This window comes from Punica granatum, chromosome 1 (assembly GCF_007655135.1).
Source record: "Punica granatum isolate Tunisia-2019 chromosome 1, ASM765513v2, whole genome shotgun sequence".
Lineage (NCBI taxonomy): Eukaryota > Viridiplantae > Streptophyta > Magnoliopsida > Myrtales > Lythraceae > Punica > Punica granatum.
The window spans coordinates 54,456,117-54,468,926 of record NC_045127.1 but is presented as its reverse complement, the minus strand read 5'-3'; the positions used below and the strand labels follow the sequence as shown (position 1 = coordinate 54,468,926).

General features: G+C 44.1%; 4 protein-coding genes across 4 annotated transcripts; 1 reads left to right on the top strand and 3 right to left on the bottom strand.

Annotated features, from left to right (window-relative positions):
* Window positions 1-257: 257 nt before the first annotated feature.
* LOC116202085 (endo-1,3;1,4-beta-D-glucanase-like) lies at window positions 258-3,244 on the bottom strand. Its single transcript, XM_031533609.1, has 7 exons — window positions 2,893-3,244; window positions 2,331-2,352; window positions 1,826-1,952; window positions 1,460-1,550; window positions 1,266-1,355; window positions 984-1,084; window positions 258-693 (listed from the first exon to the last, which is right to left on the bottom strand). Exons 1-7 carry the CDS (start codon window positions 3,038-3,040, stop codon window positions 553-555), a joined length of 720 nt encoding a protein of 239 aa, XP_031389469.1. The 5' UTR covers window positions 3,041-3,244; the 3' UTR covers window positions 258-552.
* Window positions 3,245-3,523: 279 nt separating this feature from the next.
* LOC116202059 (ribonucleoside-diphosphate reductase small chain A) lies at window positions 3,524-6,657 on the top strand. The gene is made up of 8 exons (XM_031533574.1): window positions 3,524-3,949; window positions 4,694-4,903; window positions 4,993-5,119; window positions 5,213-5,278; window positions 5,415-5,531; window positions 5,629-5,791; window positions 5,915-5,985; window positions 6,167-6,657. Exons 1-8 carry the CDS (start codon window positions 3,781-3,783, stop codon window positions 6,279-6,281), a joined length of 1,038 nt encoding a protein of 345 aa, XP_031389434.1. The 5' UTR covers window positions 3,524-3,780; the 3' UTR covers window positions 6,282-6,657.
* A 101-nt stretch (window positions 6,658-6,758) lies between these two features.
* Window positions 6,759-9,794, bottom strand: LOC116202041 (pentatricopeptide repeat-containing protein At5g19020, mitochondrial). Its single transcript, XM_031533552.1, has one exon. The coding sequence runs from the start codon at window positions 9,492-9,494 to the stop codon at window positions 7,347-7,349; it is 2,148 nt and encodes a 715-aa protein (XP_031389412.1). The 5' UTR covers window positions 9,495-9,794; the 3' UTR covers window positions 6,759-7,346.
* A 204-nt stretch (window positions 9,795-9,998) lies between these two features.
* LOC116202095 (uncharacterized protein At5g19025-like) lies at window positions 9,999-12,397 on the bottom strand. The gene is made up of 2 exons (XM_031533621.1): window positions 11,583-12,397; window positions 9,999-10,366 (listed from the first exon to the last, which is right to left on the bottom strand). The coding sequence occupies exons 1-2, from the start codon at window positions 12,230-12,232 to the stop codon at window positions 10,321-10,323; spliced, it is 696 nt and encodes a 231-aa protein (XP_031389481.1). The 5' UTR covers window positions 12,233-12,397; the 3' UTR covers window positions 9,999-10,320.
* Window positions 12,398-12,810: the final 413 nt, after the last annotated feature.

Genomic DNA, 12,810 nt, shown 5'->3' with positions numbered 1-12,810 from the left:
TTCAATTAGCCGCAGACTACAAACTTGCCTAACGGATCCATTTGATTAGATTTCTCGGCTCTTCCTAATCAAAGTGATCGTGATCGAGCCAATTTCGCACCTTAATGTCGAGTGCAGTAATAGTCGTGTCAGTTCGTTTAGTGTTACAATTGCTTTGGGTCTCTGAAATTTTTTTTGCCAGAGGAAAGCCTGCCCCAAAGTTGATTTTCTTGCATTGCATCAACTGCAGAAGGAATGTTATGAAGAGACAAAAACGATTTCCCAATACAAGAAATCAATTACATCTATCGATCTTTATCCATCCTTCGACCCGAATTCCTCGGTCGTGAAATGAAGACCAACCTCAAGGTCACGAGCCCACAGATAATTTTATTCCTTATTCACAACTGTTACAAATGAAGTCCCCTTCCGGAGAGCTCCCCTCCCAGCAACGGGCAAACGTTCATATATCCAATATACAAACTACACCATACTCGATTTTTATTACCAAAATACTGCTTTGTCCATATAATTCTAATACGCGGCATTTTTCTTTTCTTTTCTTTTCGTTTTTTACTTGAGATATTTCACGAACCACTCAGTCATGTCCTGGTGCGCCTCCTCAGCACACTTCACGGTCTCTGCATCCCCTACATTGTACCTCACCGTCCATCCATGCGAAACTTTTGGGAAGATCTTCACGAACGCATCAACCTGGAAGATCACAACAAGAGTATCTTAGACCCAAAGCAAGAGATATATTCTCGACAGAACCCACAGCATGATGTTGTTTAAACTTCAAACCTAAGGCATCGAAACATTTTATCTCGATACATGGAAGCCGAATATATATACAAGTTTCCAAGACCAAACAAAAGGCTCAATTTCTTGTTCAACAAATGCATAGAGAAAGCATATGCTGAAAGGAAAAGAAAATTCTGGGATGTGCTCCTAGGCTGTAGTAGAATGTGACACCCAAGGATATGGTTTTTGGGTCCTCTTACCTCGGGTTTGGCAGCAAGAGCCTCCTCAAACTGTTTCACGAGTTCGGGGGGAGACATCTGATCTTTCTCAGCTCCCAGCACTGAAATCGGAACCTTAACCGCTGAAAGCGGAACAAATTTCAAACCAGTCAGAACACTACGCAACTTCTTTGTGTGGAATCCAAACCAAAGCCAGTGGTTCGGAAGAACAAATTATGCTGAATTCAAAAGCTACAACCTCAAAGATAGATTTTGAACATTTTCTTTACGGATGGCAATATGCACTTGGGATGTAAGGCATACCTTTGATATCGTCAAGAGTGACAAATGAAGGATGTAATAGCACCGCAGCATGAATGAGCTCACACTTTGCCAGTTCGACCACTACCTTGGCTGAGGAGGATAGCAGAGTTAAAGATTAGCAGCAAAACGAAATGGGAAAAAAGAAGAAGAAGGAAATTGCTCCATTCTGTTTCCATGATAATGAGATAACTTACCACCCCAGCAAAAGCCGGCAGCACCAATGGGAGATAACCCTTTGCTTTTCAGAGCTTCAATGATCGGTTTTGTATCTTCAAATCCCTTATGCTGCAAAACCACCCTCTCAGGGGTCAGTTTTTAGTTCTTTTGACATTCTGATTACAGTTTTTTTTTTTTGGTGGAAATCACTGGACATCCGCATTCGAGAACAAAATGCTTAGGCGTACAAAATCTAGGCTCTAACAAATTGAACTGTGGTCAGATGCATATCTAATCATTCAAATGTAGGACCTAGTCATTAACTGAAGCACTTGAGGTCAAAAGTTTAAACATAAAATCCTATTCATGCATGTTTTTAGCATGCAGTAAGGCAAATAACTCACTTGTCCATGATCTTTTATCCAAACTGGGACAGGCCTCTCAGCATTTTCAGGGTTATAAGGATCGCCATAAAAATAGTCGGGCACGACCACATAGAACCCAACTGCTGCAACCTTGTCCGCGAGTTTCCTACGAATCACAGAGCAGTTAACTAATCTCCAAAAGAGGAATAACACATCATATTTCTGTTTCACGCTGCCAAAACTTAATGATCTGACGAGTTTCTACTACATCAAATCACTAAACCAGACGACGACACCTTTGGCACTAGAGCCATCGGGATCGGGAGACTAGAGAAAGTATGAAAATTGAGACATCTTAAGCAAAGTTCTAGAGTCAGTGATGCTACTATGAATATAGTGGAGAGGAATGACCCGAACAGACACAGGAAGAAATGTGATCGGTCATTTGAACTGGAAACTAGATTGCAGAAATTGTAAAATCGATGGATTTGCTTATGAATACTCTTCAACATAGTGTAGTTTATTTTTCTCTGTCTGTCCTCACCTCAAATTTGGAGCTTCATATCCTGCAAAAGCAAGAAAGAAGCATTGACTCAGCACAAGTTCTTCGGTTTATTTTATTTTATATTCTAATCAATTAAAATTAACAAATCATTCTGTGCGCTGCATGGATCAGCATCTAGTCATCTTATTATACTGAAGAAATAAAAACAACCACCCCCCCCCCCCCCCCCCCCCCCCCCCCCCCCCCCCCCCCCCCCCCCCCCCCCCCCCTTTCTAATGCAAAATAACACTCAGATAGACATCCAATTCAATCAGCCAGCAACAGAGGAAACTAACAGAAACTGATAAAGTTCGAAACTTCCAAGGAAACCAACTAAAACACTTTCGAGTGAGGCCAGTAAATCAATCAAGAACTTGCTTTCATCAAGAAATGACGGAGATCAAATCATCATCATACGCCCAAGAAACAAAAGCCCACGTAGAACACATATCCAGTCAAAATTTCAATGGAAGCAACAACCCCACCTCAAAAGGTGAACTGAAAAGCAAGAAACACGACCAAAGGCGAAAGATTTCTTAATGAAATAGACTGATATATGTACCAAATATATCAGACACGAGAAGAATGGTGCGCTTGGAATCAGGCAGCCCGGTGACGTAAGTACTGAGGCCGGCGATCTTCTCCACGCGGCCCGACCCGCAGGTCGGGTTGAGAGACGGAGGATTAGCGCAGCACTGAGGACCCGACATTGTTCCTCTGTCGCTCTCCCTGCTAATCGTCGCAACAACACCGACCACTCCGAACAGAACAGCTCGAAGGGAAGATGTCTGCAGCTTGGAAGCTATTTATAGAAGGTTGTTTGTGGTGGAACTCTCAGCTCCGTGGCTGCAAAGAAGAATTTCCTTCCATCCTCGTCTTAACCAACGCTCTCCTGCTCTGTTGCGTCATCTCTGACGTCACAAAAACATCGATTTTCTGTGGATAAAAGTTGGAGGATATCGGTAAGTTTTTGAATTTCAATGTGCCCCTCCTAGTTTGGAGAAACCGTCGGAAACGCCCCCAAACAATTTAACTTGTCTCATAAATGCCCGGTTCTATGAGATTCTATGGGCTGCCCTGCCTGCCGGTTGACGTGTCATGGATGGGCCTTTGAATGTCTCCGGGCGGTCAAAGTCTCATTGACTTTTTCCTCTCAAGACGACGTCGGGTGACCGATCTGCTTCTCTCTCAAGTCTCAAAGGCTACCCACAACCGCTACGCTAGTCTCCCATGCACCACTAAACAAGCGACCAAAATCAATCTCCATCACCGTCAGGGATTGGCTCTCTTTCGGGTCTTACGGGGCTGCCTACGGAGGTCAAGAATCCGCTGTCAAAATTTAATCTTGTAGGGTTTTTGCAGGGTTTCTCTTTATCCCCACACAACCCAGTGTTGGGTGGCAGAGAGGAAGAAGAAGAAGAAGAAGAAGAAGAAGAAGGGCAGGGTGAAAATGGGGTCTCCTAGAAATGGAGCAGGGAGAGGAGAGGCCAAGGAAGAAGGAGATGACGAAGACGAAGAGCCCATACTGAGAGAGCAGAACCAGAGGTTCTGTATGTTCCCAATTCGGTATAAGCAACTGTGGGAGATGTACAAGAAGGCGGAAGCCAGTTTTTGGACTGGTACTTACTCATTTTTACTCTCTCTGAATCTCGATCCTCCGTAATTGTCTTTTTACAGTTCATCAGTTCCATTTTTTCCGGGAAATTATTGTGGATTATGTATTTAGCAGAAGAAGTTGTCGGAAAGCAAGAATTTTTCGATGGGCATTTTCTGTTTTGGTTACTCTGTCTGATGTTTTTAGAACAGGTCATTTGTGTTTGCTTTTGTACATAGTACGGAAGATGCCTTGCAAGTATCGAACTTATGTCCTCTGTGCAGTTACCGTCTCAAATTTGCCACCTTTCTGTTCTTTTGGTTGCTTGCTCCCCTGTTTCAGGACGTTGCATTTTTCTGCCACACAAGGGAAATTTCAGAGTTATGGTGTCACTCTGCTCATGTTAGTCCGTCTTAGGGTCTTAAGAATTCTTTCCGATTCGAAATTTCTTGATGATGCTTTCAACTTCTGGGTTCTCCCTGCACGTCCTATTTTTTGGTTTTGGTATACTGTTGGATTGAAAGAACAGTTAAAAACGAATTGGGATAAGAGGATTTTCGAAACGCGTCGCACCAAAGATATCTTCCGTGGTGCATAGGCTTAGCCGATAAATTATATTTGGATATTGATTTCAGATCCTTAAGAGAGCCATCGTGGAAAAAGAAGTGCTTGGGCTCGCGTAACATTTTTCAGATTATATGTATGGGGAACATATTGAGGAGAGCACTAATGTTGATCACTTGTTAATGCTGATGAGAATTCATTGCAGCCGAGGAAGTTGATCTATCCCAGGATGTCCAGCATTGGCAGAATTTGACGGACTCAGAGAAGCACTTTATAAGCCATGTGCTCGCCTTCTTTGCCGCATCCGATGGTATTGTCCTCGAGAATTTGGCAGCGAGATTTCTAAATGATGTCCAAATCCCCGAGGCTCGAGCATTCTATGGCTTTCAAATTGCTATGGAGAATGTACATTCGGGTACAGCTTAATATCAGTTTCTTCCTTTTTGTTTCTGATCTTGTACCAAAATCTGTCTGATAGGGGGACTCTGTTCATTCTATCCCCAGAGATGTACAGTCTACTTCTTGAGACATATATCAAAGATTCGAGGGAGAAGGATCGGTTGTTTAATGCAATCGAAAATATCGAATGCGTTGGTAGGAAGGCTAAATGGGCATTTAATTGGATTCAGAGGTATTAATATGTTTACATTACTATACAATTGAGTAGATTTCTCTGCTTTGAGGATTTGAACTTATGCCTTTGATTTTACTTTCTGCTATGCAGTGCAACTTCTTTCGCAGAGAGACTGATTGCTTTCGCATGTGTTGAAGGAATCTTTTTCTCAGGAAGGTATAAGTCTTCAAGATCATTCCCAACTTACTTTTGAATTACAACCTTTTTCTGCAGTCAAGATAACTGATAAAGTTGCAAAATATTTTTATCACAGTAGCGGAATATCTATTTATCCCTCATTTGTTACTTTCAGCTTCTGTGCCATTTTCTGGCTCAAAAAGAGGGGACTGATGCCGGGCCTAACATTCTCAAATGAGCTTATTTCTCGGGATGAGGGCCTCCACTGCGACTTTGCTTGCCTTCTCTACAGGTCTTTTTCCTTTTTTTCTTTCAAGGAATTCTAGTGAGTATGTGTTTTTCCTTCTTTTTGCATAATAAGATCCATTTGATTGTTCTCTGCTTTGCAGTTTGCTGCGGAAGCAACTAGACTGGCAAAGGGTTCATCAGATTATTCATGAAGCAGTCGAAATCGAGATCCAGTTCGTCTGCAAGGCGCTCCCCTGTGCATTGATTGGCATGAACTCAACTCTCATGAGCCAGTACATACAGTTCGTTGCCGACCGCCTCTTGGTAAACAAAAGTTCGGAAAAAAAATGAACAAATCTTGTTCTTTATCATGCAGTAAAAATGCGTAGTGTAGGGAATTATGTATCAGATGAATTTGATTCCCATTATTTTCTGAAAATTTTCCAGGTGGCCTTAGGCTACGAGCGCAAATACAACGTCGAGAATCCTTTCGACTGGATGGAATTCATATCATTACAGTGAGTACTCAAGTTTGGTCCTGGAAACTTGGGAAACGTTTTTCCATCTCTTCATTTAACTCTCAAAAAATTGATTCTTTTTTTTTTTTTCCGGCTTTTCACATTTGCTGTTTGATTGAGCATCAAACTCCGCTCAAGCTTGCTTATTTATGCATGTTCGTGTTTCTTTGATTTTATGCAGAGGGAAAGCGAACTTCTTTGAGAGGAGGGTTGGTGATTACCAGAAGGCTTCTGTAATGTCATCTCTGCAAGATGGTGGCAAGAACTTTGTCTTCAAGATCGACGAAGACTTCTAAGCCATGGCAAAAAACCGTTGCTACTGCCTCTGTAGCTAGAAGATGATAATCATTGGACACTCACCATTCTTTTTTGTTACCATCTCTATGGTCGATTTGTTCCTGCAGCACGGGTATTCATACAGTGACTAAAGTACTCGAGCCATGCATGGAACAACGCAATATATGTAGAAGCAAATCGAATATCTTGTTCCAGATGGTAATTTCATTCCACTTTGTTCCTGCTTCTTCGTACAAAACATGACAGTAGAATGGCTGATGGATTTTCTCATATGTTAAAACACTTTGCCGAGGAGTTGCTTTCAGATTATGAACAACTTGCAATGGTTGTCCCTGTCTAGGAAACGTTTGTGAATTTCAATTGCAAATTTTATAGTGAAAGGTCTGTGTCAGGGCTTAGCTTTCACTCACCCTTTCCTTTTCGCTTGGTTTATTTTCTTCAACCTCTTCAGTTTGTACCCCCAAAAAAAAAAGAAGTAAGAAAGAAAACGAAGTTTGAGTTAAGAACTTAACGGTACAGACTCAAAGCTCGATCAAGCCTTCTATAGTGTCTGCTCACCCAGTCCAGACATACTATTGGGTTAAATATTCTTTACAGCATTGAATGACCCGAACGATACATGGCCAATGGTTAGTCAACTGAGCTTTTTGGAACCAAGAAATAAGACCGACAAGGAGTAGATAATAACCAATCCAAAATCGCCCCGACTGAAGAACCTGCACGGGTGTGCAGAGGATCTCAATCTAGTGGCACGACACATATGGTAATCGAGGAGCATATTGGCTTGTATCACTGAATCCATGGAACTCGCTTGCACCTTCCTGTCGTTCCCCTATGACTTCTTAAAGCAACAGACATTGATGTCGAGAAACATCAGCACACTCTTTCTGCACAATATTCGATCAGAATCAGAATTTCCATGGCAAATTCTTTCGGTGACAGTGGCGCCCTGCACTGAAAGCATTTGATCAGAAACTGAACTTCACCAGCAGCTAATTTCGTGACAAAACTCATAATCATCCCAATTCAAGCCCGGCTTCAAGTTACTGCTAACCAAATAACTGTCACAGGACACCACTGAACCCGGGTGATCTCTCCAGTCCATGCCTCACCAATGCTCTCCTTGCAAGAAAGGCGTCGTTCCACCTCCCTGCATCAGCATATATATTGGACAACATAACCCTGCATGGCCCATGAGACGGTTCCAGTTCTGCCATATTCTTCGCAGCCCTCTCCCCGATTTCCACATGCCCATGAATTCTACATGCCGCTAACAATGACCCCCACACTGCAACATCTGCCTTCATGGGCATGCCCTGAATCAATTCTTCCGCTTCTTTCACCCTCCCGGCCCTTCCTAACATATCCACCATGCACCCATAATGCTTTACATCGGGCTCCACATTGTAGATGCTCTTCATGCTTCTGAAGTATCTCTTCCCTTCCTCCACAAGCCCAGAGTGGCAACACGCAGTCAGGACTCCAATGAAAGTGACCGAATTGAGCTTGATTTGACGTCTCTGCAGGTCAGAGAACAGGTCAAGGGAGAGATCTGCATGCCCGTGCATGGCTAGCCCACATATAATAGCATTCCACGGGGAGACATCAGAGGCCACGTCTCGAACTCGATCGAAGACTTCCAAAGCAGAGTCAATGCTCCCACATTTTGCATACATGTCTATAATCGACGCGCTCAAGTTGCTGCTGATTGGGATAGCATTCTTCACGACATACTTGTGAGCCCACTGCCCTTCACTCAGTGATCCCAGAGTGGCGATGGCAGAGAACACGCTTGTCATGGTTACCTCATTCGGGTGAGAACCGCTTGCAATCATTCTATGGAAGAGCTCTAAGGCTGTAGCAGGTTGCTCATGCTGCACATAGCCAGAAATCATTGCAGTCCACGAAAAGACATCCCTCTCGGACATGTCATCAAACATCTCCCTAGCTCGGTTGATCATCCCATTTCTTGCAAAACCTGCTATCAAGGCGTTTATCGATGCTAGATGGTCCTTGAAACCAATGTTGAGTTGCAGGCAGGCAAGGTCAATCAAGCCACAGGCTCCGTAGAAATGGATGATTGTGGCCTGCATGAAATTATAACAGTCAAAACCGCGCCTTATTATCGCACCATGAAGTTGCTGGCCCTCGACAACTGCAGTTGATCTTACACAAGCTGAGATCAGATCAACTAGCATTACATCGTTCGGTCTAAGTTCGGACCGTAACATTTCACGACACATCATTAATCCTTCCCTTATCATCCCTGCTTGAACATAGCCATTCACCATCGTGCCCCAAGAGATCACATCCTTGGAAGGCATCTCGTCGAACAACTCCTTGGCCGAAGAGACAAGCCCCCCCTTCGCGTACCCATTCAGCATCACATTCCATGAAACTAAGTTCCTCTCTGGCATTTCCTCGAACAACTTTCTTGCACTGACTAGACTTGAATAGACACAGTACATGTTCAGCAAATTTGTCGAGACGATGACAAAAGTATCAAGTAGAAGCTTAAACGAAAGTGCGTGAATCATCCTACAGGCCCAAATTCCACCGCCCAACTGAGTGCAAGCGGAGATTAAACTCGCCACAGTAACCTCATTGGGGATGAGACCTGCGGCCAGCATATCTTTAAAAATGCGAACTGCCTCCGTCCCATAATTATTCTGCGCGAAGCCCATTATCATGGTCGTGTAGGATACGCATCCTCTGCCCGGCATTCTCTCAAACAACTTGTGGGCGTCCATCAAGCGGCCCAGTTTTACATAACCACCGATCATTATGTTGCAAGAAATCGGGTCAGGGATGGTCTGAGAGGCATCGAACAGCGACTTAGCTGCGACCATAGACCCACACTTGGCGTACACATTAATTAAGCTGTTATTTACGTAAGAGTTGGAGTCGAGGCCCGATTTCAGGATAAGGGCGTGGACCTGCTGACCCGGGGAAAGGGCTTTATCGGAAGCGCAGGCTTTGAGGATGGAAACGAGAGTGAGCTCCAGGTCATAATCATTGCCGCCTTCTTCTCTGAAGCTGGTTCGGGAACTGAAGAGTGTGGGAAGATGGCGGGTCAGTAGCTGCAGCAGGGGAGATTTGGTCCGTTGGCGGGTTGAAGAGGACACCCATCTCGGGTTCGGCGGGGAGAGGGGGCGGAGGGGAGATATCAGACGGCGGCGGACGGGTTTTCGTTTGACGAGAGAAGCGGACATGAGAGGGAGCGGACAGCATTGGGGACGGTTCAGCTCATGTCTTCGAAGGAAATTGCTTTTCGGAGGGAAACTTTCAAATGCATAATCTGTAAATAAGGCAGTGATTGTGTCATCCCCGTAATCCAGTAACTGATTTTCTGATCGGCCGTAGCGACGGTGGCATCGCTTCGTGCAGGCCACTTACTTCAATTATTCAACATAAAATTCAATCATTTCGAAAATTAAGAACGACTCCCTCAGTCGACCAATGAAGCTTTTATGCTATATGACGGGTTTAGGCGAATCAATCGCCGGAAACTGCAAAGACAGATTCTAGAAACACCAATGATGGGAAATCAACCCAACTATCGAGCAGCCACACTGTACCTGCTGCCAATCAAGATTTGAAACTGGTGGGAACTTCCCAACTTTCATGAGTTGAAGAATCTGACGACAGCTTGAAATTCCATCCCGACATATTAAGCAGAGAACGAAAGAAACAGAAACGGAAATGGAGGGAAATCATACTTCAATTGCTACATTCATGAGATTTATTAATTTAAGTATATATGCTGTGTCCTTCCACGAGAGTACAGTGGCAATCGTGAGAAGTATGGAGGAAGGTTGTTTTTCTCGGAAATATACTGAAGGAGATATCATTCGCTCCCGGGGACTGTAAAAGCAAGTTCCATAATGAGCAAGGCGAGCACCACATCCTTCTACCAAGAAGGAGAAGGAAGAGGATCAAGAACTATCGGAAGCTTTAGCTAACAGACACAATAATGGAAGAGTGCTTCCTCTCATTACAATGATGGGGGACCCCTCCGAGGCGAAGCAGCTCTCTCGATCAGCGGTGATCTCCTTTCCGATGGGGACTGGCATTGGCAAGAGCCCTGCAGAAAAACAAACAAGAAAACAAGGATTAAAGCACAACTGAAAACTGTCAGGTGGTTCAGAGCGCATGACAACATAAGATAAAAAAGATCAACTAACAATACTAGAAAAAAAAGAAAAAAAAAAAAGGTTCAGTTGAACAATGAAACAAAGCCAAAATGTTATCAAGACCACAGGATCATAAAAGTATCACCAGCTAGATCCAACACTACATCCAACTAATGACTTTAATAGCTGAGTCCTACATTATTCGTATCAAAGATGAGGCACCAAAATTTGACATCAGGATGGAAGGAAAACAAGCAGCAGAGCAATTCAACTAAAGAATAGAAAGGACAAGAAATAGCAGTGACTAGAAATTATGTAATAGCAGCATCTGAGCCATTCCTAAAATATATAAAAACCTCATCCAACGCTACAAGTTACTACGGGATCAGATCCTCCATAAGAACCACATAAGCAACCTCTCTTCTTTCTTTGATGAATCCTTCTCGTCTCACATATCATCTACCTCTCGACACAAACATAAGTGATAAATCACGAATTCCTACTAAAGCATTGTGGAGGCATCTCCCTACGAGCAAACCTCCTCATTGTTACTTCTGGAACAACCACCCAGTCATCCTCAGCTTAATCAGTTTGCTCTTTAATGGTTTGCTTGGAGATAAGCAAAGCAGGTTGTTACTACCCTTACTGTATCAAAACATTATCTGATTATCAAAACTGCCGAACTATCCTTATGTTCATAGCACCTTACTTTAAACTGGAGGAACATTCAGAGGGAAGTGCTTAAAACCAATGAGCGAATGAACAAAGGTGAGAACGATTGATAATCCATCATAAATCGCCCTCCGTGGTTGCTCACGTTCCGAAGAAAGAGCACCAAATGCTACCCAGACTGGGACAAGCTCTACCAGACTGATAAAAAAAAAAAAGGTTTTTTTTTTTCCCCCTTTCACCACAGACAGAGCCTACATATCTAAGCAGCTGTAAACAAACACCTGAATCTCATGACCGAGCTAGTGAAAGCACTTCTTGATTGGAGATACCCAACTGCACGAATCTAACCCCCGCAAAAAGGGCAACCGAACACTACGCTGACTGAGCAGATCAAGCAAGCCAATCACTTTCCAATTGGATTGCATCAATCCAATCAAAAACAAAACAGATAAATCAGGAAATTGAGGCCCAAAAAGAAGAGAGATTCTGACTCACTTCTTATGCCGCCGGCCCTTCTTGGGGCCCCAGCCCTCAAGTTTCGCGATGGGGCAGCCACACCTCGCCCGGAACAGCAGGACGGCGCGGCCGTTTGGAGGGGCCATCTTCCTCAGCTCAGCTCGGAGACACTCGTAGTCGGGATTGGTCTCAGTGCCGCCTTTCCAGGGGAGTCTGTCAATATCCTTGGAGCCAGATTTGACGCAGTCCTCGGTCTGGAGCTGGAGATCGAACTCCATGGCCTTCTTGAGGCCCTTGCAGCCGGCGCGGTGGCATCTTCGGGAGCGGGCGCCGCAGAGGCACTCGAAGGAGAGGACGGCTGCGGCAAAGAAGGCGGGAAAGCCGATGGCGTAGGGTATGATGGGGAGATCGACGTGGAGGTGGATGGTGGGGTGGGAGAGGAGGAGGGAGAGGGAGTTGAAGATGTAGGAGAAGTAGGAGGAGACGAGGAAGGTGCCGGAGAAGACGACGAGGATGAGGATCAGCACGTCTAGGGTTGCCGACCGGGAGTTCTTGCAGAGGGAAGAGGAGGAGGAGGAGGACGGGTTATTAGGGTTTGGGGATTTGGGGGAATTGGTGGTGGAGGAGGAAGAGGAGAGGGGCTTGGATGAGCTGAGTGCGGGCATGGTGAGGAGGAAGAGATGGTGCATGTTAAGCTGAGCAGATCATCAATGGCGGAAGAAGAAGGAACGACCAAAAAAAAAAAAGGTTCTTCGTTGTTTTCTGTTAGAAATGAAAATGAAACGAAGAAAAAGTAAAAAAAATTTCCTGTATGTGAATGTGCGTACGTATAAGTTGGTGATGAAGACGGGGAGATGATGAGGAAGGGAGGCGCGGGGGAGCCACGCGCCACCAGGGAGTGTGGGGCAAGGAGCTGCGGGCAGTCGTCTGAGCCATATTGCGGTCCTACAAAGAATTTTCTTTCTTTTTTTTTAATGTTCTCAAGTGAGAAAATTCTAGTCAAATGAAAACTGAGAATAATAGATTTAGTTATGGAAGATAAATTACAATGTTACTATCACAAAATATGAAAAAAATTTCAGTCGAATTACGAATCCTTCAACGCTATTTTATTATTTTTAAGCGTGCCGTATTCTAGTTCACTTGTATCGTACTTCAAAAAATAAACTTTTTACACAGTCTGTGCATACTATCGACTGCATCATGTAGCTTAATATGCAAAGCAACCAGTACTACACACATACAGTTGACTGTTTGAAAAATTTGT

Coding starts and splice junctions, on each gene's coding strand:
- LOC116202041 (XM_031533552.1), bottom strand. CDS start 9,494: ATGTCCGCTTCTCTCGTCAAACGAAAACCCGTCCGCCGCCGTCTGATA.
- LOC116202085 (XM_031533609.1), bottom strand. CDS start 3,040: ATGTCGGGTCCTCAGTGCTGCGCTAATCCTCCGTCTCTCAACCCGACC. Junction 1,953..2,330: donor TATGAAGCTCCAAATTTGAG/GTGAGGACAGAC, acceptor TGTGATTCGTAG/GAAACTCGCGGACAAGGTTG. Junction 1,356..1,459: donor TGCCGGCTTTTGCTGGGGTG/GTAAGTTATCTC, acceptor TATCCTCCTCAG/CCAAGGTAGTGGTCGAACTG.
- LOC116202095 (XM_031533621.1), bottom strand. CDS start 12,232: ATGCACCATCTCTTCCTCCTCACCATGCCCGCACTCAGCTCATCCAAG. Junction 10,367..11,582: donor AAGGGCCGGCGGCATAAGAA/GTGAGTCAGAAT, acceptor GTTTTTCTGCAG/GGCTCTTGCCAATGCCAGTC.
- LOC116202059 (XM_031533574.1), top strand. CDS start 3,781: ATGGGGTCTCCTAGAAATGGAGCAGGGAGAGGAGAGGCCAAGGAAGAA. Junction 4,904..4,992: donor TATGGAGAATGTACATTCGG/GTACAGCTTAAT, acceptor TTCTATCCCCAG/AGATGTACAGTCTACTTCTT. Junction 5,120..5,212: donor GCATTTAATTGGATTCAGAG/GTATTAATATGT, acceptor TCTGCTATGCAG/TGCAACTTCTTTCGCAGAGA.